This window comes from Anopheles cruzii, chromosome 2 (assembly GCF_943734635.1).
Source record: "Anopheles cruzii chromosome 2, idAnoCruzAS_RS32_06, whole genome shotgun sequence".
Taxonomy (NCBI): Eukaryota; Metazoa; Arthropoda; class Insecta; order Diptera; family Culicidae; genus Anopheles; species Anopheles cruzii.
The window spans coordinates 52,049,509-52,074,875 of NC_069144.1; the positions used below are offsets into that span (position 1 = coordinate 52,049,509).

The window sequence follows — 25,367 nt, forward strand, 5'->3', positions numbered from 1 at the left end:
CGGCGTGACCCACTCGCACAGTGACAGTGACGTGCCCTCGAGGTTGACACGGACGACGGGACGCGACGGTGTGGCCGATCGATAGTCATCCCCGGCCTCGGTTTGGGGTGCGACGGCACTTTTTTAAATATTTACGCTCCACGTTTACGACCGAACCCGAGCGAGGCAACACGGTGTTTGGCCCACCGCCGTGGGCCAGGATGATTGTGTACCGCGTGTGTGTGTGTGTGACTCCAGTTCAAATGGACCTAAGGCGTAGCAGCTGCTTAGAGGTCCTCGTGGCAGCATCATTACGATCAGACACTGCGGGAAGCGTGAAATCCGATTAAAATCTGTTTTCCCGCCCGAGGCTCGGTGGCAGACTGCTAAGTAGTTGGCCTCGGGAAGGACCGAAAACAGAGCTATTGACAGCTTGTGGCCGGTGGCGGATTAAAACGTCTTCATCGCCACCGTTCGCCACGGCTCGGTAGACTGCGAAAGGACGACGTTGTACGGGTTGGGCGCCCCTAAGACGCGTTGCTTCGACGGGACCGGTCCCGTGAGAGCGTCCCAGGGTCGTGCGTCACCTCGGACGGCAGCAGGACAACGATTCCTTTTTCTGCGACACCCGTCGCCGGTCCGTTTTGAGCGAATCAACGCCAAGAAAGTGCGGTGACGGTGAATCGGTCGTAATCCGATTTGGAAGGAAGGTGCCCAACCTGGCCTCCTTGTTCTGGCGCGGAATAGGACCGCCAGGGCCAAGGGAGCGAGGCCGTGAATCCGAATCCGAGCGCTAGTGAATGTGAAATAATCATAAATTAGTCATCCATTTATATGCTAAACACTCGGGCCGGGTTTCGGGCCGTGCATCCGGGACCAAGGTCCCGGCACGCTTCCGGGGCTGCACCGTAGCACATCGAACGTCGCCGGAAGCAACACATAACACATTTTCCTTCCATCACACGGTTGAATTTTCAGCTCGGCCACACCACCGGTGGATGCTTTTTAGCTTAGCGCCGTCGTCGTCGGTTTTCTGCAAGCCCCATCATCATCATCATCATCAAGCGGGAGTTCCCCGCCATCAGCCGCCACCGTAGTCATCGGTGACGGTGGCGTAACAGTGTTAGCCCCCCCTAGGATTCAAAGGCGCCCTGGGCGTCAATATTTACCTTCGCGTCATCGATGTGTCCCGGAATACGGCGGAACGTTCGTTCCCGTTCCCCTAGAGGCTGACTTTTAGCCCCGTCCAGTGCGCCGTTGTGGGAAGAAAGTTTCGACGAAAATTCGCCATTCCGTCGCGGAGCGCGTGGCGGCGGCAGTTTGAGTTACAATAATCGTAAAACCCGGTGAATTCGGTGCCAAGTCGCGTTAGGCCGCCCATTAACTAACTCGATGGGCGCGTCGTTGTGCAAATGGATTTCTGGTGGCTCTCTGCCAGGTGAACTCCGGCGCAAACTTCTCACTTAAGCCGTAACACCGCCGACGGAGAGAGAGAGAGAAAGAAAAGTTCGCAAGAAGGAGAAACAAATTGAATCCTGCACAGTGTCGGGGTGCGCCCGGGCGCGCGCTAAAATCGAAGCACTGGAGTCGAACGTAATCGGTTCGAGCACAGATTTATTCACCGCCATCGGCAAAAAGGTGCCACGTTTGAAAGCACCAGGTGAACCACGGGCGTAATCGCTGCAGCTTCAAAGAAAAAGTAAAAATATACATAAAAATCATAAAAATATATCGACCTGCCAGACGTTGAGACACTTTTCAACGGAAGGCCGCTAAATAATTGTAATAAAAGTAATAATACAGAAGTAAGTCCCGGTGGAACGGTGAAGTGTCGGGTACGGTGACAAGTGAACGAGTGCGCGGTGAGAAAGGTGAGAAAGTTAAAACGAAGCTCCTTTAATGTCTCTGCTGCCGTTCGGTGGATCCGTACCGGGTTGCGCTGGCAGTACGGCCCGCGGTGCCGGTGTGTGAGTGTCCGATTCATCCGATTCAACTGCTCGGCACACCCCGGCCCCCGGGGTGCTGCCGCCGGATGGTGGGAAAATGTGGCTAGAAAAGCTGGTGCTAGTGTATTTGCTCACTCTGCTCAACTCGCTGGACGGATACTTTCTAGATAATCATCATCTGCCGAACAATGGGCGGCATCGAAGAAAAGGTAAGCCCCCTACCCGGTGGCCACGTGGGCTTCCGTGATGGAGACGCCTGGTGGCTCACGATGGAGACGCCTGGTTGTTTGTGTGAAACAAATGCGTGTGAATAATAAATGTGCATTCGCACCGGGCACCGGGGGCGGGTTGACATGTTTCTGCTGCCCGGAGATGCCGCCGCCTCGGGTTCGGATAGATAATTTAGCGCGCCGCCCTGTACATGAATCATGAGGTTCAATCATTTACGCAACGCTTTGTTTACCAACTCGAACCCGAGTCGGGCATAAACACACCCCGAATATTGATCGTACGCACGCCGGTGCCCTTGAACCTTGATACAGCGCGCAACAAGGCTCCAAAACGGGGGGGCCCGACCCGAGAACCGGTGGCATAATTGATTCGGAATAAACAATTTAACCGTCACCGCGGTTCATTATTTTTCAACCTGGCAAGTGACAAGCTGTGGGCGCTGTTTTCGGCCCCCTAAAAACCCCCAAAGCTCACCGTCAGGTTTCTTGGACTTGGAGATTTTCCCCCGTGCCAGCGGCGACGGATCCTTGCGGCGCGGCGCTGATAGGCACCTCGGGAGCTCGGGCACGGTTGAGTGCAAAAAACAGTTCCAGCTCATTAAAATTGCCCTCCCAGCGGCAAACGGGAGCGGGTGCGCCGGATTCTTTCTCCGCCGGAAGGTTGACTTTCATTGAGCTGGGGAAGACTTATTGGATAAATTAATTACATTTCGGTTCGCTGCGGTCGGCGTCCGGGGGCGAGGGCCGCCCGCACGCACCGTGGTTTCCGGGGGCCCCGAAGGCGCGAATCGAACAAAACGGGCCCGAACGGAACATCCGGGCGGCCCGGGGGCTCCGTGGAAAGTTTTGCGCAAACACGGGCACTTTTTCCCTCCCTATCTGTCTCTCTCTCTCTCTCTCTCTCTTCGCCGAATCATTATTACTGTGGGCCTGTGGAATTGTTACCTTTCTCCGTTAGAAGGGCGCCTTTCATCTGCCGTCACCGTGCGCGCGGTTTGCGGAAAATTGATTTAGATCCGGCCCGCGGGTTGTTCGATTGGAGTTTTGACGAACGACCAGCCCCCCTCGGGGCTACAGCTTCCGCCCGGCGGTTCGCGGTCGTGCGAAGTTTGTGTTTCATAAACGGGACCGAATTTTCAGTTACAGTTTGAGGTGGAATTGTGTGATCAATTCAACACCCGCGGATGTTTATCACGGGTGGAGCTGCTACTACGAAACAGATTCGGAATCTCGATTCGGACTTCATTGAGTGGCTATTAAAAGGCTGCTTTATGCATACAGGCATCCAGGGTCCAGGCCGCTGATTAGAGTGCCGTTGACTGGTAAAAGCAGATTTATTTTTAGATTTCGAGCCCAATGCGTGCGCACAACACGACAACCAATCCGTAATGGGTGTGTGTGTATCGTACAAAGGCCACATTGAAATCTCCGCATTTTACCGCGTGGCCATGTTTAACATGACCCAACATAGTTCCCCGCGAGTGCCAGGCGCCAGAGAAAAGGGTGGCCCGTTGTTGGCGAACAAGATAAAGTTTGTATTTTAAACTCCTTCTTCACACAATAGCACCGCAAACCGCAAGGGGGCGGAACCCTCCCGACTCCGGACGGGAAGCAAGGTTGTCGTCTTGGCGAGCGCAACAGCAAACTCAAACATTCGTCCCTCGCCGAAGGACGCACTAACGAACTTTGAACTCGGCATGCACGCAACAACACAAACAAAACCCGTGTTCACCGCAGCGCACCATCGCCCGTTCTTCGCCGGGCTTCATCCGGGGGTGTCAAGCTATTAGCCTAGCGATCCTTGGAATGCTGGGAAGCGGGGCCCCGCGACCGTGTGTGTGCGTGTGCAGGTGGAATGCCGGCCGGTTGGTCGGTGGAAGAAAAAATAACTTTCTCAACGGAGGACCGGAGGACTCCCTACAGGAGCCCCGGCAGCAACTGTCGATCGACAGGACACGCGAAAAAAAAGGTGCACGGTGCGAGCCGCGCGAAGGACTCCATTACAGTGCCGGCCAAACAACAGTCGCGCCTTTTTGCCTGCCGGCGCCATCTTCGGAGGTCACAAAAGTTACATACTTGGGACGGCACGGGAGAGGGGTCTGTATTGTTTCAGCGCTCCGAGTGATCCCGAGTGAGTTTTGGGTGCAACCCGGTGGTCGGGCGCACATTTCCGATTCCGGGTTGCGCAACCCGGCCCGGCTGCCTTCTGGCGCTATCCGTGCCGACGGGTGGCAAACTTTTCCGAAATTCCCACCCACCGGGGAGGGGGGGGGGGGGGGTCAGTTGGTGGGACGAAATGCAGGTCCTTTTGCACGCGCACCAAAGCCCCGCCGCCGCCACCGCCGCCGGATGGAAAGATGAAGATTGTGGAATTTTGATAGTATGTAATGAACATGTGTAAAATGGGTCGCTGGGTGGGTGTGGTGTATGTGTGCCTGGTAGCCGGAAAACGGTAACTCCTGCGCTGTGTCGGAGCCCTCGCCCGTGACACCGAAACTGGCCCACTGAAGGAGCCTATTCCCTAGTTGGCGCTTCTTTCTCTCTCGTTTAGCCCCGTTCAGCAGGAAACACGGCGCGTTAATAAAGCGCACGTGTGTGTGTGTGTGTGCCGAGGGTTGGACAGGAAACGGACGGTCCATAGAGGACCTGTGTGTAAAAAATGTGCTGAGGAAGTTTGAGCCCACAAACATTTTCCAACCCGCGTCAGCCATTTTTTCGCATTTTCTCGGGCGTTTTTTTTTCGCTCCTTCGCTCACACTTACATGTTGGCGACCGGTTGTCGCCCGCGGTGCTTTTCGGCTTCCCGGCTCGTCCGACGGTCTCGACTTCACAGAAGTTTTGGTGTCTGTCGTCGCCGTGCGCCGAAAAGTGTCACTTGAGCAGGGTTCGTTTGCATAGAAGGACCTCCGGGGCCCGGAAAAGAGCCTGAGCGCCGACCGATAAGCCGGATGATAAAAGTGCCAGTGTATCTGGCACTGGGAAAAAGCACCGTTCGGTGTGCCGTCCACGCAACGAAAGTCCTTCGTCAGTAATTGGCAACATTCTCGTGAATGCACAAAAATACTCGCCCACACCGCCCAGGTTCGAGTGCCAGGGAAGTCCATTACTATGATGATATTTGAAAATTTTGCATTCTCGCGCCCGTCGAGGAGCGCCGTGCGCTGATTGCTTAATTTGCTAGTCGCTTACCACACACGTCAAGGATTCACCAGGACCCCGGCTTGATGTGTAGTGTAATCTCGATCAACAATCAGTCGAAGTAATAAATCACTGACACAGTGACAACGAGGGGAAACGTTGAGGGCAAACATAAGCTGGCCCCGCCGATGGGCCGGCTGATAGTCGGAGAATCGTTCCGAATATCATAAGTTTGTTTTTCTGCCCGGTTCCCGATTGTCTCGCTCGTGAGGCCGTTCGCCAGGTAAATGCCGCCGGCGGCATTAAACAGCCTGCGATGAGAAATAATCGCTTACGGAGTGCGATTCCGAATCGATTACAGACCGTGGACCGAGGTAACGGAGTCGGCGTACGTACGGAGCATGCAAAATGATTCTCGCAATCGATTGGATTGGTAACAAATGGTAAAAACATCGTTTCGCCTCACGCCAAAAGTCACGGCGCACGGCGAGTGTCGACAGTGAAAATGCAGAATTCGACATCGGTTCGGGGCCCGTGATTTCGTCGCCAGAGCCGAAGGGCCCGACGAGGACGAAGGAGCTAATCGAAAAAGGTACAATGAACGACAAAATTGAATTGCGTCGTACAATCGCGAACGGATTGAGCCATCTCGTCCGACGTGCCGTTATGTTGTATGAGCCCAAAATCTGGCGAAGCATACTGGTGAAGTGCTGGAAAGCAGATTCAGACCATTCTTCGCTTTTCCCGTTTAGCTCCGGGCAGCTGGGGGTTGGAAAATCGGACCCCAATGGCGATTTTTTCCCCCTTTCGCTGGCGCGGCGTGTGAAAGTAGCACTCATTGGCCGTTCACGGTTGCAGACGAAAATGGGATAAAACTATGCTCAAGGAAGCAGGGAACGGCGACGTGAAACGAAGGTAGCGCAGAAGTTTGGCCCGGGGAAGTCTCCACTCCACGGGCTACGAAGAAACGCTTCCCGTTGACAGCAAGCCTAACCGGAGAATAAAAAGCGGATGGAAAACTGAAAGGGTCGATGTCACCGAAACACAAAACCCACTTTAGCTGGATCGATCGGCTGCGGCCCGTCGGCGACGGGGCTGTATCGCAGTGAGGCGCAAGAATGAAGGCGAAACAATCCTCAGACCGGCGGTCCGCAGCCTGGAGCGCCTGCACCGCACCGTAACTGCATTTGTTGGGGTGGCGCGACGGTGTCAGTGGGTGCGCCACAAAAAAAAGAGGTGCACCATGGCACCAATTTGAAGTTTACGAAATTTTTGACGAAAACGACGACAGCGAAACGACGAGAACAAACCGAAAAACGAACAATGGAAATGGCGCAAGTCGTAGCGTGATTGAAAGGAAAACCGAACAAAAGGGCAGGAAATGATGGCTCACGGTTCAGGGGTTGAGTGATGGCTGGCGGACCCGAGCCCGAGCAGCCAAGGACACGGTGAAGCAACTTCGTAGCGTGGCGAATCCGAAATCCGCTAACACCAAATCCGGGTTCGTGGTAAGTGCGGATGATCCTAGCAAGCGGTGCAGTTGCAATTTGGCGAACGTCAGTGTGCCTTCGAGTGGAGGTTCGTTTGGTTGGATGATTTATTAATACGGCTACTGGAAGCCGGGTCACCGGGCGTGCCGGGCGAGCACCGGGAAAAACGGGTCGTCCATCAATCGATCGGTCGGTGGGTGTGTTGTGCCAATAAATTTCACCACTCACGTGATTCACGCCGTGAGCACCGAGCATTTGCAGTCCATCCGTGGTGCAGTAATAGTGACGAATTAGGGCGATTATGGCAAAATTCGTAAAGTCTTGCGACTTTTGAATTTCCGCGGGTGGTGTATATTTGATTTTCGTTTTTTTTTTATGGCGTTATGTTGCTTCTCTTGTGTGAGTGACAAGTTCGGCCATTTAGAGTGATCATTCAATTTTTGACAGTTGCTTTCCTTGGACGTGTTTTAAGTGTGGTAAGTTATTTTGGCCCAAATCAGCACTTATCGGTGGTCCAAAGTGTTTTCAGAGAGCCGAGCAGATGTGAACGACGAAGAGCCAAGTTCTGTGAACTTTTGGCTGGAAATTTTTGTGACAGTTTTGCTTACAGTTTTCTTCGATTTCAGGGGCGTGGAATTTTTGCCAAAAACAAAACACTAATGATGGGCGATCCTATGCATTCCCCAGATCTGGCCCCCTGTGACTTTTTTTTGTTTCTGAAAGTGAAGAGGCCCACGAAAGGACAACGCTACGGTACGATTGAGCAAATAAAAACGGTATCGAAGAAGGCACTGAACAAGATCACAAAAAATCATTTTTAGAATAGCTTCGAGGATTGGAAAAATGCTGACACAAGTGTATAATATCGGATGGGGATTACTTCGAAGCGGACAAAAAAGATATTCATGAATAAACCAATAATGTTTTAAAAAACACAAAAGTCGCAAAAGTTTTTGAACCTCCCCGAAACTCGCACAAAACAGCTTGGCTTTGACCAAAAGTCTCAACCTGATTCCTTGTTCGGTTCGTTTGTTGACGAAAGTGGTCACACTCTCTGCGCCCGGGCCAGCCGGGCTCAGTTTTAGGAAGGTTGCTTTAATAATATAGCATATTTCGGAGCAAATTCTTGCCTCGGTTGGTACACAGCCATTTTGCGACAGCTATTGGATCTCCTTCTCCTTCCGGCTCGCTGCACACACACACACCGTGGACACGCTGATGAATTCCTGCTACTCACGAGGACTTCGTGATGGAGACGCCCAAGCTTCTGGCTTTCCATGGAGCCTGGCATGTCCTCTTTTCGGGGAAATAATTCTGGGTGGCTGTCGATTGAATGCCGAAACCGAACGTTCCGGGTATTACGGAAGTATCAGCTTCAGAGGCATCACGGAACCAGGCAACCGGAAGATCGCCTGTTCGGTGCTCTATCCCTCAGGTTGCGACCTTGCGATAGGAACGTGGATGGGTTTTTCTTGTTTGCAGGATTAAGGCTTTCTACGGACTAAAAGAACGACGCAGCTCGATTAATGACGAATCATTGAAGTCGCTACCAGACTGCCATAAAGGTGACGATGAGTGACACATGAACCTAGCAGACGGTAAAACTCACAGAGCGCCGTGGTGGGACGAATAATTATGCTCTCCGCCAGCATGAGCGGAGATCAGCGCAACTGAGGCGGACACCAGCACCGGCCGGCCCGGCAGGAAGCCAACCGAACGGTCGGCTGTTGTCGGGTCGGCTCGCGTGGTCTAGAAAGCGTTCGCTTCTGCTTAGGCTGCAGTCAAACAGGATTAATTAATGAGGTTCGTTATGGCCACCCCGGGCTACATGATCGCCTACATGCGACGGGGTGGCCCGCTTAATCACGGTGTTCCGATGTCCCGATGTAGGCAGCACCAGTAAATTGCATCAAATTGAATTCAAATTCAATTTCGCTGGCAAACTTATGGCCACCCACTTCCCGGGATCGAGGGCCCGGCGAGACCCACATCATCCGCGGGGCCTACGCATCGACGACACATCGCCACGGCTTGACCCGCCAAGGGTTAAGCCTACAGCGCAAACAGCAGCCCTCCAGGGAGGGGTGAAGCACTCAAAGTAAGGGGTCTCGCATCGCGAAAATGATATTCCCCGGCCGAGTTGGGAAAATTTGTAACACACCCCACACAGGTCTCCTGTGGGCCCCGCATCGTGGCCCCCGTTCGGTTTGTTGTGCTAGTGGTAAAGTTTTATTAATTGCTTTCCGTGCCCGTGGGTCGAACAAAACCACGCAGTCAGTTCTGATAATTGGAGTAGCGAAAATGTAGAGATAACAGCCCGCGGGTTAACTGCGCGGTCAGGATGGCTTGTGGAGACAATGTCGAGCAGCTAGTTAGTAGAACCTCGCCGGAAGCTAGTAGATAGCGCTTGTTAAAACGTGCCGAAAATAATTCACGCGTCGGCACAACCTTTAACATGCTCGGAGTTCGTACGGATCTAGATTTAATGAGCTGTAATAAAGTTCGTGAGATGCAGTGAGATGAAACAAATGATACATTTTAAAATCAGGTTTTGTAGTTTATTTTCTCTTTAATTAAAGTTTTATTTGTAACATGGGTTCAAAAAGCAATTCATTATCTGACGAACACCGTTCGAATGACAAGTGCTGTTTGTTATTATTGTATTTGCTAGAAGCCTGAAAATTTGTTTAAATCAAGCTTAACATAAGAATAAAAAAAATGGCTTTACAGAAGTGAGTTCCTGGTGTGATTAGTGAAGTTATTCTATCCATTTTGAAGTTCATCATTCTACAAATAATATGTGGCGTCGGTCTCATCCGAGTCAAAAGAAAACAATTTTGTGGTCTCGGTCGGGATTAACTGTACAAGTTACGTGTGTTATCGTAAAAGTAACAACTTCTAAGCAAAACGTCACACACCCAGTGTTTGTCAGAAATAATTTATCCGAAAGGACAGTTTCAGCTTCCTGCTCCCATAAATCTGTTCCGCAATCCCTCGCGCGCGCCTCGTTCGCTGCTAATACACTTCGCTCCGCTCAGTGTCCTTATCACAAACGCAAGCGCAAACAAGAAAAGTAACCGAAGGAAAATGTTTATCTTCCTCCCCACTTTTCCGGGGGCCACGACCCGACCCGCTTGAGACGGGGGCTTCCGAGGGATTTTTCGCTATTAATTGCACATGACATCTAATCACTGGCCCGTTTGCCCGGGCCAGCGCTTCCAGCCAGTCCTCCGAAGGGTCCGGTGAAGGCTTTTGCCGGACGAACACACTCATAAACTTTGCTTCGGTAATCGTAACCGGATGTGACCCTGTTTTTCTGACCGCAGTCGAGTGTCGCATACCGGAAGTGTGCGCGCAAACACTTTGCCGAGCGGCTTTGCCGGTCGCCGGTCCTTCTTGCCGGAGCGATTTAGTGGTGATATTGGTCGCCCGCTTATTGTCCTTAGCCGGGGGTCGTCCCCGGTTCCAATTTATCTTTTCCAGCCGAATGAATCACGCATCAAGCGACCGACCGCCGGCCGGTCGGCCGTAAGACGGACGTCTTGTCGTCTGAGCTCCGGGACGGGACGGGACGGGACGACCGCATACGGAGCCGAATGGATTGCTCTCATCCGTCACATCGGTATATCGATGCGAGATAAGGATGCGGAGTGCTGTTCGGGAGGGAGGCCGAGTTGTTTCAGGGCAACGGAGCATAACCGGGCCGCGCTGGTTGTCTGATGTCCTGGTGCGCTCCTGGTGCGCTGACTAAGCAGGCTGGAACCCAGCGAGGGGTGCCTGGGCGGATTGCTCATCGAACATGATTCCAGTAGAACAAACAACACTCTCTCTTTGTCTTTCTCTCTGTATCTCTCACTCTCCATCTCTCTTTTTTGGTGCTACGTTAAGCATCATTTAAGCATCATCTGTCTCGAGGGTGTGGTCCGCTGGTCGGCCAGCATGTTTACCATCGGGTCGGTTGTTTTGATAGCAAAAGGACATTCAGACGCTAAATGCGGATGCCCTCGAGGCGCCGCTTTTTGTGGCCAACGATTGATATTTTCCTAATACCAGTTGTGCAAGCAAGCGATTCGCTTCGAGGGAGATCGATTGTTTGTGGAGTCGGAAAAAAACGCTAGAGCACCGCGCGAATCGTTGGCACTTGGCCGGGCCGGGCGTTGTAACTTCGAACGAACTGGATTCCGGAGCGCCCGGGAAATGAATGATTTATTTCGCGATGGACCCGATGCCCGGTCGTTGGGTGTACTTACTGAAGCCACGATTAAAGAGTTCACTCACGTACCGGTTGGTTTCCGGTTCCCGGCCGAAGGTTAACGGTGCATCCGGGGAGGGGAAAGGTCAAACTTTAAAATCCATCAATTACGGTCCCTAATCCCTCTGGTTCGTCGGTGTCCGAAGCCCTGGGTCCTGAGCTCTGATCAGTCTCGGCCGCGGTCCACCGGGAGTCAGGTAACTTTCCCGGGGTTGGCAGCTTAGTGGATGGAAAATACTTTCGCCGGGACGAAAGGAGGCTAATCTTTACCTTTCGATCAGAAATTTTTCGTCCATCGAAGAATCAAACGCCCTTCGAACGCCTGGCCGTGGCGGGGCAGTGACGGGGGAAGCTCGCTAAGATAAGATGAGCAGCCGGCGGTCGGATCACGTCTGACGCGCCGACTCTTCGATGGGGCTGCGTGGGGGGTGGCGGAAATGGGGAAAACGCGGAAAACTTTTCATCTCACTTTACACCCCGGCCAACATGGGGCGGAAGCGATCCGGGCTCGAACCCTTTTATTTTAGGATTTGTTTTTCCTAGTTTTCCTTTTTTTCTCGCTTGGTTCGGTTCAGCTCTCCTTCATCTCAAGATCGTTTGGCAGATTTTGTCAGTCTGGCGTTCTGGTGTTTTATGGAACGCTCCAGCAGCCGGGATGGGATATTTATAGCGCCAAAGTTTTCACGTTCTTTGCGAAAGATTCCGAACAAGATTCCGGCGAGGCGGGTACCGCTTGTAATTCCGGGTTGTTCACCTGTAATCAGGAATCAGAAAAGAGTTCGCCTCACCCTGTCTTGTAGCCTGTGTAACATTATCAGCGACATTTGTATGCTAATGAATTGGAGGATTTGAGGAAGGTCCCAACTTCCTGGTGGCTTTCGGTTCAGACTGACCCTTAAGAAAAAGGGCCCGAAAGAATGAGGTGTCAAATTTACGATCCTTGCTAAGTGTTCTCCAACTTATTCTATCTTATCACGGCGCGGGCGGTATCAGGAATCCCGCCCAAAGTTAAGCGAAAGGACATCTGAGGTGGGATAAAAGCACAATGAAAAAACCGGGTGCTTTAGAAAGTGGGCCAAAAATGAGTGATGCACAAAGCTGAATTAACAGTCATGCATTAGGACTAGAGCGGGGCGTCCGAACTGTGTAACAGACAGAACCAGGCCCCGATAGGTTTTATGGTCGAATTATGCTGGACCAGCATTGTGCAGCGAATGGCTGAAACCGTAGCGTATGGCAGAAGTGACAGTCTTTCTGAAGATAACCAACTGAATGGGAAAAGTTACGATTCGTTCGGTATGGAACCGACCGACGTTACACGTTAGCAACTGTCCCCGGCATGCAGTTGCCGCATCAGCATTTCTTCGTTTGGCATAATAAGAGATCTTACCTAACTCGCTTCGTTCGTCCCCTATGCGATGATGCTGCATTAATGGGATTTTGATTTAAAACCCTGCTGACGGTACGAATTGTTCTGGTCCATTGAAAGAGCTCCCATCGACGTGGTAAACGCACGAATGGGAAATTGACAGGATTGAAGCTTATTAGACTTGCTGAGTAGGAGGTTGAATGTGTTCAAGGCCACATTGGTTTACGTACCTGCATTCGTGGAAGAAAAGCTTTTTGCTCTTCGTATACCTTTTACCTCATTGATTTGGCTGATTTCGTCATACGTTTGCTTGATGTATGTTAAACGGAAATTGTAGGCCAAATTACAGCCTTGGGCTGACTTAGGCGGTCTACAAATAATTCGATCAATGTCGAAATGAGTGTTTTATGTTATGTTAGTCTAACTAAGTCCAGCCTTTCAACATCGCCTATTTAAATCGAGTATGATGCAAAGCTTTTTTAGCGTTTCAACTTAACTTTAACTTCAACTGTTGTAGAGTATCTTGATCAATAAGACAATTTCCTTCAAGAATGATTACTTCTCGCAACAAGTTTCAGTAATCTTTCGGGTCAGCACGACCAGAAAATACGTTTAACTTGCAAGTTTTATGAAAAAAGGATAAAAAAAAGGAAAAGGAGGAAAATTGTTGGCGAATTCAAGAAGACTTGTAGATGAGATGTTAGGTGTGCATTTATCAATTCCTTTTGGTGTAGATTTCTTTCGCCCACTAGCATTAACACGATGACCTTCATTTTCATAACCTTTGATTATTCAAATAAGTGCTTTTTTTAAATTAAAACTCAAAGCTGTGACCATTTGACATTCTTTATTCGTTAGCTTACAATATTTCACCGTTTTCTAACTATCTGACAAGCTGCTGCTTCAACAAAATATTGTTTTAAGAATTTTACATCGCGTGTTTGTAACCCTTTTAATAATCAACACATTATAACATTATTAACATTTTTACTATCAAAACATGTGACAAATCACGTATTTATTATTTACAAATAAATTCAAAATGAAATAGATGTTAAGATTGAGAAAGAGATATTTTCACATATTTTTCATGTTCAGATTATGAACTTTGTTTCGTTAGCCACTGAATGTGGCTCGTTTCGTAAGATATCAAATTTGTAGCGAAAATCAATGTGGCAGCCAATGCAGATGCAGCCACAAGAAGATGAACCTTAGTTCGGTACGATAAAAAGGGCTATCGTTTCGGTCGTTGGCAACAAAACGACAGTCTTCTTTCCCTGCACTGGTGCCAGGACGAAACATACTCGTACTCGTACTGGTCGCATTTACGTGCCGTGCCTCATTCATTACTGGCAAATGGTCGGGCACTAATGGTGGAAGCAACCGACGTCCGTTGGACTTTCGAACGCCAAACTTGGCCAAACTGCCGTTTGGTATTTATGGTCCGTATTCTTGGCGGTGACCGGGCGCCGGTACCAAACACACACACCCGGAGTACACAACGAAGACCGTCGGAGCTTCCGGTGCACGGCGTCTGGTCGGCTCCTCAGACAGCCTACACCCACCGCGTGGTTCATAAAACATTCATCTTCGGCTCGGCAGCATCGATTTCGTTGCCATTTCACAATCGTTCGATTTTCGCTAATACCGCCACCGCGGGCACAGGGATGCCCTGGGCCTGGGCTCCGAAGGCGTAAATAATTAAGTGACATTTGTATGAAAATGTATTCCAATCACATCACCCAGCGTCGGATCGGACGAACGGGGAGCCCCGTAAAGTAGTGTGGCACCTCAAATTAACCTTTCCACAAATAGACTGGCCGGCCGGGCTACCTAACAAAAATGAGCACCTGAAATCCGTGAGACGCTTGAGTGTACCAACGTCGGCCCAGTGTCGGCAAAGGCTGTACCGAAGGCCCGGAAGCCATGCTGGAAGATATCCGCGGAAAGGGATCAATTTTCCCGCTCGTTTGACCCAATCATCATTCAGATGATTAACTTTCGTTCACTCATCACAGGAGATCATCATATTTTTTGCCACCGGAACCGGGACACCGAGGCCAGGACGACATTCATTTGGATGCGGATCGGGCCGAGCAGCGCCCAGCAACACCGCTGGGCCTCTGTGCTTTTGGGGAAGAAAAATGTCATTGTGTGGAGCCTTCCGGTTTTTTTGTTACCGCTTTTCCACCCTACTCACTCGTGCCTTTGTAGCTCTTCCCAGGCCAAGGGCCAGGGCGAAGCGCCCACAAGATTTATGATCCCCCTGGAGCCAGGAGCAGCGGCAGGATAAAGTGACTTTCACGTTTGAAGGATATGATAAATCTTCCAAACCCAACGACCGAACGGCCATTCAATGTGCCCGTTTGCGCGTTGCGTTGTGAGCGCGTACCGATGGCCGAGGATTATCCTTTAGCAGCTCGCCGCCTTGAGATGGCACTCTCTCTCTCACACACACACACACACCGCAGTATCAGAGCACGCACGCATAGTAGAATAAAGCTCCACCACGGCACGTTCCCGACTCAGAGAACGAACGCCAGAGAGAGAGACAGAGAGAATGCGAAGGATCCGGTTTTCCACCGAGCGCCCCGAGAAGCCGTGGAGGAGGCCCCAAATGTGGACATGGAAAAATAAGTGGCAATAAAAAAAGAGGATGAAAAGTATGATTTAGAACGCCACACGCGCACGATACAATTCACGATGTCCACCATATTTGTTGTTGTGTTTGGCCCGTTGCCCCGTTGTGGCTGCGGCCGTTTCGGTTTCGGTTTGGGGCCGCTTTTCCCAAACGGCGCGACCACGGCGAATGATGGATCGGTGGGCGGACGACATGTCGGAAAGCGAATAAAAAGGCGGCACCGTCACCGTGTCAGCGTGGCAGACGATCGGTGCCAGAATATTTATTGTGATCACCGAAAAGGACAATCATTTAAATAATCATAAAATGTATGCCGGGCCGTGCTGTGGCGTGGCGCGGGTAGCTTTTGTGACTCATCTTAATTTATCACAGCTTCATGATCTTCGTTCGCGGTTTGCTGGCGAGATTGGTCCATTAGATCCAAAGAAAGGAGACAATCATGCGCCGCATAAAATATTGTTGTCGATAAATTCGGCGCATGACACGCACGTCGCACTATGATGGAGTGATTTGAGCGCCCCGACGATAAGGAAATCCTGTCGGGAAGTCGCAAACGTTATTACGATGCTAGCGTCATCTAATGCATTTGCCGGTCTTTGTCAGGATGGCGGCAGTTCTAGCCGTCGGTGTAGCAATTACGCAGACTGGTTCAAGGTGTCCTTCTCACAGCGCAGCACAAAGCACAACTCGAGACTTTCTCGCGGGTAGCCCGGGTTTAACGGGTGACACTTGCCCGGTGGCCGACTACTTTCTGGCCAATCTTAACGTCTAATTAAAATTTGTGATTCTTCCTTACAACTGGCCCATTAATTAAAAACTTCCACGCCGGTTGCCGTGCATTATGCAGCCCGCACGCGGCTGGTAAGTGGCTCTTCTTGTCGTAACATTTCTTGTCCACACCGTCCGAAAGTGGGGTCCCAGATTGTGGGGCGCTCGAAACCACTAAGAAGTGGAAATCCCCATCAGCATCGTGTCGTTGGTGCGGTTCCTTTCCGTTCCGTTTTTGCTGTGTTGCTGGAGGAAAGAAATGAGCTTCTTGGTGAATTGAAAACATAGAGCACCGGCGGGGGGGTCGAGCGGGAGGGCACGAGATTTTCTGGAACCGCGGTTTCCCTGGAGGGTGCTTCATTAAAAGCGAATTTCTTAATTCCGGAGCGCAAAATGGCTCCCAAATCAACAATTTAAAAGCGTGGCAGAGCGAGAGCTGCCGGCCGGCGGCTAATGGGGGGCGTTCGAGAAAAGGACGTAACGGGCCAACCGGGGACAGGAGGTTGACACGTTCCGACGACACGGCATACTTGTTCACGTTTTTTTTTTTTCTCTCTTACAAACTATTGTACAGAAGTAAAGCAATTCTCCAGTTGGCACTCGCCAGGGCCCGGGGTTCCGGAGCACCTGAGTGCCAGGTCCTTGCAGGTCTGGGTGTGCTGCAACGAGCCATTCACTGGCTCCAGATGACACTAAGCTCTGCATAATTTATTGCCCCCCCACCGCGGTGCTCGGTGCCCCCTCGGAGTGACGAACGGGCACCTAGCATTCGTCCGCCCGCGTCGGAACACATGCACGGACCCGAGCCACAGCGCCAGCAGGATACCCGGAGTAACTTATGGGTCCGCCTTACCTAGACGAGTGCGCAATAAAATGTGACCATGTTTCGAATCTATCATAACACCCGGAGCGAGCGGTTCCGATTGTTTCTTGCAGCAGCCCCACGGCGAACGGTAAAGAATGTCCTGTACCTCCCCGAAACGCCCGACTGGTAGCAGGCGCTAGGACCGTCTTTTTTCGCCGCACGATGCCGGCCTACAACGACGGTCGTCGTTGGTCCTGGCCTGGCCTGGCTGGCTGGTCGGCCGAGCGGCCGGTGTGATTAATGGTGACAGGGAAACAATGAATCAATTACTATTTTTGCATACATTAGCGTGTGCGGGCGAGCGTTTTTGTGGTAGCGAGCGGGTAGCGAGCGGGTGGTGAGTTCCTCCCCCTCTCCCCCGTGGGCGTTATGATTTCTTGCGAGCCACGTGGATGACAAATGGATTACGAGCAGGCGGGCCCATTGAGTTTGACAATGTGTTAATGTAGCAGAACGATGACAAATAGATGGACTAGACGCGGTGCCCAGGGAAGGACAATAAATGTATCAGCTGGCTGGACAAGGCAGGTGGGCTCGTCTTTTTGCAGTCCATCTCCATGCCAGTGGGCCGGCCGGGATGATAAAGTAGCCCTTGATTAGGTGCAAAATTGGCAAGCAATTGGCATCCTCAAGAATTGGCGCCCTGATTGTGGCGTACCGGTTAAAGCTAGCACTCCGACTCCACCCGGGGGCTGATGATGTGCAAACCGAACGGCCGGGAGCTGGGGAATTGATTAAACATTCATTCGAATGCACCGGGAATGCTCTGAACGTTTACCTTAACGCCGCGCCATATTTGTCTTCCAACACCGTGCGCGCGCTGTTCGTCCTTTCTTCTCGTCTAGCCGCTCCGTGTGCCAGAGAGGTAACATTCCTCGGTGAGATAGGACCGGTTGGGGGGCGGCACCACTGCAAAGCGTCGCCCCGTATAATAGCCAGCTCAATTAAACTCAATCGTCGTTCCGTTCCACGGTGGAATGTTGCGCCACAACCCATTTCCATCGTTATCTCTGTTGGAACAACTGATTGCTCTCATTTCATGCCATGCGCCATGTGGGTGTGGGAACCCGCCAGCCAGATCCTCGGCCAATTCGCCCGTTACATTGCGCAGCATTCTTTTCTGCCTTGTACATTCCCCGCTGGAAGCCGATTGCTCGTCCGTGGTTCGTCGAAAGCACCGGCATTGGGCCGTGATTAACTGAATCTATGTTATCGTCAATCAAGCATCTATCAGCGAGCCATCGAACCGTGGCACTCTCTTATTCAATTGAAGGCCCTGCGGACATGTGTGACTCACTTTTACAATGTCGTTCGCTCGTTCGCTCGAAATGCTCTCGGAAATGGTATTGAATTTAATTAACACGAAATGTGTATTTGGGGTCGCCCCTCCTCATAAAGAACGACCCGAACCGGAACCGTGATGGCTCTCTGGTGCCCAGATATGCACCAAGCGGCAAGTAATGGTACCGAAAACGCCGGGTTCGAGAGCAATAAGAGCGCGGTAATTAGCTGTGCTGTGTGGTTCGACTCCACGGGTAACATAACAAACATAATCATCATCATCATCTCCGCCGTCAGCAGTGTTTGCCATTTCGAGTCAGTTAATTTCCCATTTCCATCGGCACCGCGAAAAGCCACGGAGAAAGCGCTGACACATTGGCCGCGACGACACTGATGCGTTCTTAATGGCACGGAAATTTGGCAGATCCCAAGGAATGTTGTAATGAATGTTAATACAATCACGATGATCATCATTATCATGGTGCTGCTGCTTTTGTTCCCGTACCCACTCCCGTAAGCCGCTCCCTGGAACGTACGCCGTCATTATGCTGTTAGGCTTGACATTCCGGGTGGACCCGAAATTGACGGAATAAGACTTCCGGGGCGTTTGCCAAAAATAAAACCATGGTGCTTGTTCGTCACATTTTGTGATTTAATTGTTGTAAAATAAATAGAAATAAAAACGCCCACCGGAAGCGAGTAACCGCAATGCTGACGGGTGGTGATGCCGTCAACGTCCTACGCAAGCCGGGTGACGGCGAAATTCGTTGTCGATGGGAGCAAAAAATGGAAAGTCTTGTTCAGCTCTCTTTGGAGGACCTTCTAATTATGATTGCACCGCGCTGATGAGCATCTCGTTGATGATGGCGATGATGGTGACGGGGCACCACCTCAGCAAAGTAAACCGCCGTCGAGTCGTGTGAAACGCACTTCCGAGAGGACGCTCCGGTGGCATCAAACCCACACCCATTATTAACCGCTTGGTATCCGGTTTCCCAGCGTGTGTGTATGTTGGGGAGGAAAATTTAAACTTCATTATCCGGCGTGCGTGTGTGTATGTGTGTGGGTTCTCGAGGGGAAGAGCCCACCCGGGCGATAACAATAATAATAATCGAGTATATCTTTAATCCCACAACGGAAACGATCTGTCGCCAGGGCTCATTAATCTTCCGGACGGGATTCTGGAAGCTGCGCTCTCCGTGTTGGCCGCGGCCAAACCTAATAGAAATTCCGTGCCATTCATTCCCCGCGCTTTACCCACCTCTTCTCTCTCTCTCTCTCTCTGTCGTTTCAGACTCGAACGAGGCGAAAGCGGCCCACAGAAACTCATTAGGTCCATTACAAAGTCAATTTATTACCAAGAACAACACTAGAGTAATTAGTCAACGAGGAGGCCTAGCGGTGCTGCCCTGCAGCGTCACCATGACAACACCAGCCACTGTAAGTAAGTATTTTGTTAGTGAAAAGCTTCGGTTCACTTTGGTTCCTATGATTTGGTGATTTGGTTCATTTTCGCATTTCTGTACTTATGATTTTTTCCGTTTCCGGCGACCGTCAATTTTTTATTCTGTTTGGCAGACAAATGCTCCTTTTATTACATGTAGTGGTTGAAAATTTGTTGAAAAATTGGCACTGATCCAATGATCAGCAGACGCAGACAGCAGATCAGATCAGCAGACAATGAGCAGACGTCAAATGTCAAGTTAAAACTCGTCCTATAGCTGTCTTGGAAAAAAAACTGTAGAACTGTTAAATATTAAAGAGCAACACCTCAGGTCCCCTTTCAAGGAGAGAGGAAAACAAAGTCACGACGCTAAACAACATCCTGACTTCATGACCTTCGTGGTAAACATTACCTTGTTCCTCGGTTTGCATTTTCCGTCCGCCAACATAATTCTGACTAACAGACCAGAACGCAGGGTGGCTGGTGTACCTTCGCCCAGTTCGCCTGTAAGCCTTTTTATCATCCCGAAACCTTGCCCCATCTTGATCTTGGCGGTTTTTCGACATGTCTTATCCATTGAACTTAGGGCGGAGATTTTTCTCTCTCTCTCTCTCTTTCTCTCTCGCTCTCTCTGTACCATATGGCTCACTATTGTTTCAGTGCTGCTTTAGTGGTTCTCCGAGATCTCCGAGATGCCATACCCGATAAAACCTGCAAACGATAAGAACGGCAAGGCTTCAAAAACACTCGACCGCAGCGAACAAGTTAAAGCTAAAGGCTTGCCCGGTTTCTCCCAGGCTAGTCGAATGTTGTTTTTTGCTCTTATCCAACGACCGGTCGACAAGTCCGGAAACTTTGGTTTTCTTGCCCATCTCCCATTATCTAGCGGTCTTTTCGGTGATTTTTTTGCACCGTACGGACGGACGGACACTAGTAGCGGTACTTCAAAAGAAAGTTCTTAACCAAATCAACGCGTGGCCACCACGGGACTGAGCGTGAAGTTTCGCCTCGGACTGTACGGGCAGCCGTCAAGAGAGTTACGCAAATTTACGAGATATTTAAATTTCAGGCTTAGTCTGAACCGTTGCTGGGTGGCTCAGAATACTATTCCAGAATGGAAACTTCTGATAATAGGTTCCGACGTATGGGATATGTGCTCGTTTTCAAATGGGCGAATCATATTCAACGAACGTAACATGCACCATGTGCTCTCATTGCTAATTCTACATCCAATTTGTGCGATTATAAGCATTAGCGAAGTGCGACGGAAAGATGAAGATATTCGTACAGCTCTTGGGAATTCCACACACGGCAAAAGTTTGCCGCAACACGATCGCTAGTTTTCCTCGGAACCGGTTGCCGGTTCGCCCCAAAGGTATTTTCTTACCATCTACGCCACCTCACCTTCCGTTCCTGGCCCGACCCCGAGTATGTGCAACCCGGGTCGGAGGATTGCATTTTTGTGAGGTTCCAAATAAAAGAGCCGGTTGATAAATTAATTTTCTTTTCCGACTTCCGGACAGCTGTCTACCGGCGCGAAGGACATAACGACGACGGCGGCGACGGCGACGCCGACGACGAAGGTGACGTTATCGGTTGCTTTTAATTAAGTTGCGTCGGGTGTTGCTGCAGTTGGGCAAGCAGTCCAATGCATTCGGAACCCCGGTGCGAGAGTAGAGAGAGTGTAGAGGTGATTAATGGTAGACCGACCGAGCGACCCGTCCTGATGTGCGGAGTGCGAGTTTGGACTCACGTGCACACCCACGTTCGACGGTACGGTGACGGTGCAAACGTAGACAAATCTAATTTCAAACTTTGCATCATAAGAATGAGATTAATTTATGTTATCAGCAACACGAAACCGAGCGCCGGTGCCCTTTGGGGTTCCTTCGCTGGGTAATATGTTAATTTAATGTCCTAGAGTACACACGTAATTGGGTTGTTGCGCTTCCAGCTGCGCTGCTGGTTCGCCCGATCGACCGATTGCTGTGCCAAATTAACTCCACCCCGGGGGCTGGAGTTTCTCGTTTCAAGTACGTGCCCGTACCGTAGCTTATCGACCCTTAGTTCACAGTCGGGTTGGGTCGGCTCGGGTCGGCCATGGTATGGTTACCGTCGAAAAAGTGCTAATAAAATAATACACCCGGCCCGGGGAAAACGGTGATGGCCGTGATGGAAAATTCAATTTATCTTCATTTGATCTCCTGACTGTGGCTGTCCCGGAACTCTGTCGTGCTTTCGCTCTTCCGGAGCTTGTTTTCCCGTACGAAAATGGGGGAAAAAAAAATATTTGAGAAACTGTTCCTCGATCGCCATATGGTGCCCCTTATAGTAAGGTGGCCTCGGGCACGGGCTTCGGTTGTTTTCATTTTTAATACCCCGTGTCCGGGAACGGGTTATTTGGTCGATCAGCTGAGCGTCGGGAAAATGGAAACGGGAATGCTCGGAACACAAGCGGAACAAATCCGTCCGCACTAAATATTCAACGCTGAGCTGAGGTTTTCCAATAATAATTCATTGTCCCGGTGCGGCGGCGGTGGCGGAAGCAGTTCCTTTCCTGCTCAGCCCCAAAAGCATGTCAGCCAACGGGATTGGCATCGAACGGAGCATGGTGGCATTAAGAAAAACAAACAGTGCAAAAGGTTAAGCAAACAGCCCGCCACGGACATCGTGTGCCGGGCGAAACAATAGCAATCCGCTTTATGCTGCATCGCTCTCCCCCGCCACGGAACGCGGACTTCATTTCGCGGACTGTCCAGAGAGCTGATGATACCGTCCCGCTGTGGTTTGGGAGGGATCGATTTCCGGGCCACGGGCGGAAGATATAATAATAAAGATGAAAACTCTAAAGAGCACTTGCACTATTATGACGTTTGCCTTGAATAAACCGGAGGGCGCTCTGTTTAGGATCGGACGGAACACTCGACCGGCCAAATCCTCAGCATCCTCGTCCGCTATGAGTGGTGTACACGGTGAGCAGCAGATTGGATTTTACCACGAATCCACTCGTGTCAGCTCGTGGCGCACAGAGACAGAGAGAGAGAGGGGGCCGGTCACCAGAGACCAGCACGAGGGACGAAATCTCCTGGCGTGGAAATAAATAAACCTGGCCCCCTGGTCGGGTCGGTCGGGTTTCGAAGGAAAAATGTTTTCCAACACGTCCTAGCTGGTGGCGGCGGCCATACAGTGGATCGATGTCGTGAAGGTATCCGGGTATCCCGTTCGGTTCCGCCGGTTTGCCTTTTATGGGTCATCAAGGCCAAAAAACCACGTCAGCGCCATCGAAACCACTCGGAACGGTGCTCACTTCGCTGCCCTGCGCTGTGCTTGGCCGTAGTTCCTTTCGGTTGCCGAGGACGACCTTTTCCGCGCCGCCCAAAATGCGCCATGATATTTTCTTATTATTTGTGAAGCTCCAATTCTTTTTCTTGCGCCTTGTAACCTCTCGGGCACCATTACGGCTTTTGCATTGTGTTGGGAAAAAGTCGCGGAAAAAGTATTTTTGTGTAATTATTATTTTTGGAAACACCGCTTCGGATTCGTGTCGATTCGCGAAAGTGTACCGTTGGCATCGGCGTTGAAAGTTGGCCCTGTTCTTGAAACTCTCGCATTCCGGCGGAAGGTCCTTTTGACCTTCGCCATCGCTTGATGGACAAACAGAATGATGGGGAAAAAGGGAAAAACTTTCGGTTCTTTTTTCGGCATCACGCGCCAAAAAACCATTAAAGGCCACTGTCAGTGGGAGCTTCCATTTAGCTACTTTGCCATTTTAGGAAGCTTTTAGGCGGCGCAAAATTTGTGTTCACGCACCCGATCCCCGAATGTACTCCCGGGTCCGGGTGTACCGGCTAAAATCACGGCCACATCTTTACATCTTCGAATGCAAACGAGGCCGCAAACACAGCCTTTCCCACAGCCGATTGGCCGATTTTTTGCCGCAAATCGCACCGTCTCACTTCTGAAGGGGTTCCAACTTTGGTGGCCGTGAGGATTGAGGGCTCTTTTCTGGCCTCACCCGACGAGGCCAAAAACCGGCCCAGAGCCGGTGGCAGCAATTACAACAAGTGAAAATTTAAGAATTTATTGCTAATTGAAATTTTATCCGACACTGCGACAACCCGGGCCGCCCGGCCGGCCGGAAACCCTCGGGGGAAACATTGTTCAGTGGCGGTGGCAGCAACCTCTTCGGTGACCTTCTTGCCCCGGTAAGGAGGCACCTCCCGTTGAACGCGTTGAGGAGGCCAATGTGCTCTTCTTGGTGGGCCGTCGCCATCGGTAAGCCTTTCGCGAAGCCGGCAGCCGACACAACGACGGTACAATTAAATTTTTACTCCACTCTGTTCCGCACCAAGTCTTCGTTCGTTCAGAAGGCTCTGATTTCATTACCTGTTTCCGATCACCGCCCCGCTCGGGGTTGCATCGCCCCATTCTTTCGTAATTGATACAACCAAGCTTGATCGAGTTTTCGCCCGGCTTTTGCCGTCTTGTTTTTGTTTTTTTCCCTTGTTTTTGGCAGGTGTCCTGGTTCCGCCGGAAAGACTACCAGCTGCTGACGGTCGGCCTATCGACGTACAGCAGCGACGACCGGTTCCTGGTGGAGCACACGCGCCACCTCGGCAACTGGGCGCTCCGGATAAAGAACGCTCGCAAGGAGGACGAAGGACTTTACGAGTGCCAAATCTCCACACATCCACCCCAGTCGATATTCATCGAGCTTAGGATCGTCGGTAAGTAATGGGGGCCGCCCCGTCCGGGCCGACGCCGGTTACCTTGTGTTGGGGAGCGGGGACGTTATCTGCAATCTCGGAGCCGGCCCGTCGGGTCGAGAGGTGCCATGTGATGGCCGCTGCTCCTGCTGCGTCGCGTACCTTGCGTTGGGGGAGGAATGTAATTTATATGTTAATTCGTGATGAATTATTAGCCACCGGGGAATATTTTTTCAACCTCGCTCGCTCTCCCGCTCACTCCCGAGGCAAAGAACGTAGAAAACTCGTGACACTTTTCGGCTCTGACCATAGACGCCGGTAGTTACCGAGGGCGGAGGTGAAAATTCCAACACCATTTTCGATAGCGCCCGTGCATCTGATCCTATGCGTTTTGGTGCTGTGTGTGTCTGTGTGTGGCGGGAATTCGCCGGAATGCTTTGAATTTCACCAACATTGGTATTCGCTGGCCGAAACATGGCCCAAAAATAGTACCACCGGACGCAACTGGGAGAGAAATAAAGAAACAGAGATAGAAGAAACGATACTACATGGTCCAACAGTTGCCAAGACTCGTAACGAAAGCAATCATTTATGTCATAGTATGTCATTTAGATAGCGAGATTTTATAAAAAAATAAAAAAAGGTGCCATGCTTGTTAGTTAGAAAAATAGTTTGAATTCCTGTAAATAGCTTGAATTATCCATGGCCAGTTTGAGCTTAGGCTATGATAATCGTTTCAGTAAACTCTCAAATAGTATTCTCCGTTGACCGTCTCACTTTCAGGAATGAATTTCTTGTTCATTAAATCCTTCGAATCATCAAAATTGGGCAGCATTGTCTTTATTCTTCAATGTTTGTTTATTTTTGACTTCGCTTATATCACACGAAAACTTTTGCTCTACTCCAACAACACTCTATCCTACACTTACCATAATTACCAAGTTTTAAACAAATTTTAATATTTGCTCTATGTTCCTTTGTTTTTTGTTTGTAACACGGATACTAAACCTACTGACACATAACGGCGCATAACTTTCCATAACTTCAATCTGTCAACTGATTTGCAAGAAATTGGATGCGTTTGAAAGAGAAAGAACCCCCCAAAAGAAGAAGAGTGAAAAAAAAACCGTAACAGAGTAAAAATATTTGAAAAAGCATTAGACTAGGAGCAGCTGCTCTTAAATATTCCAAACAAACCGAGTTAAAAAGTGAGTAGAGTAGAATGTTTATTTCGTGTTCGATCTGGTCACCACAAGAT

At 50.6% G+C, this 25,367-nt stretch overlaps 1 protein-coding gene across 1 annotated transcript in view; it reads left to right on the plus strand.

The window, feature by feature from the left end:
- Positions 1–2,022: 2,022 nt before the first annotated feature.
- Positions 2,023–25,367, plus strand: part of LOC128266922 (neural cell adhesion molecule 2-like) — a 35,463-nt gene continuing 12,118 nt past the window's right edge. The window contains exons 1-3 of the mRNA XM_053003711.1: positions 2,023–2,134; positions 19,254–19,399; positions 23,920–24,130. Of these exons, the coding sequence (XP_052859671.1) occupies positions 2,023–2,134; positions 19,254–19,399; positions 23,920–24,130 (469 nt within the window). The remainder of the gene's footprint in view (positions 2,135–19,253; positions 19,400–23,919; positions 24,131–25,367) is intronic.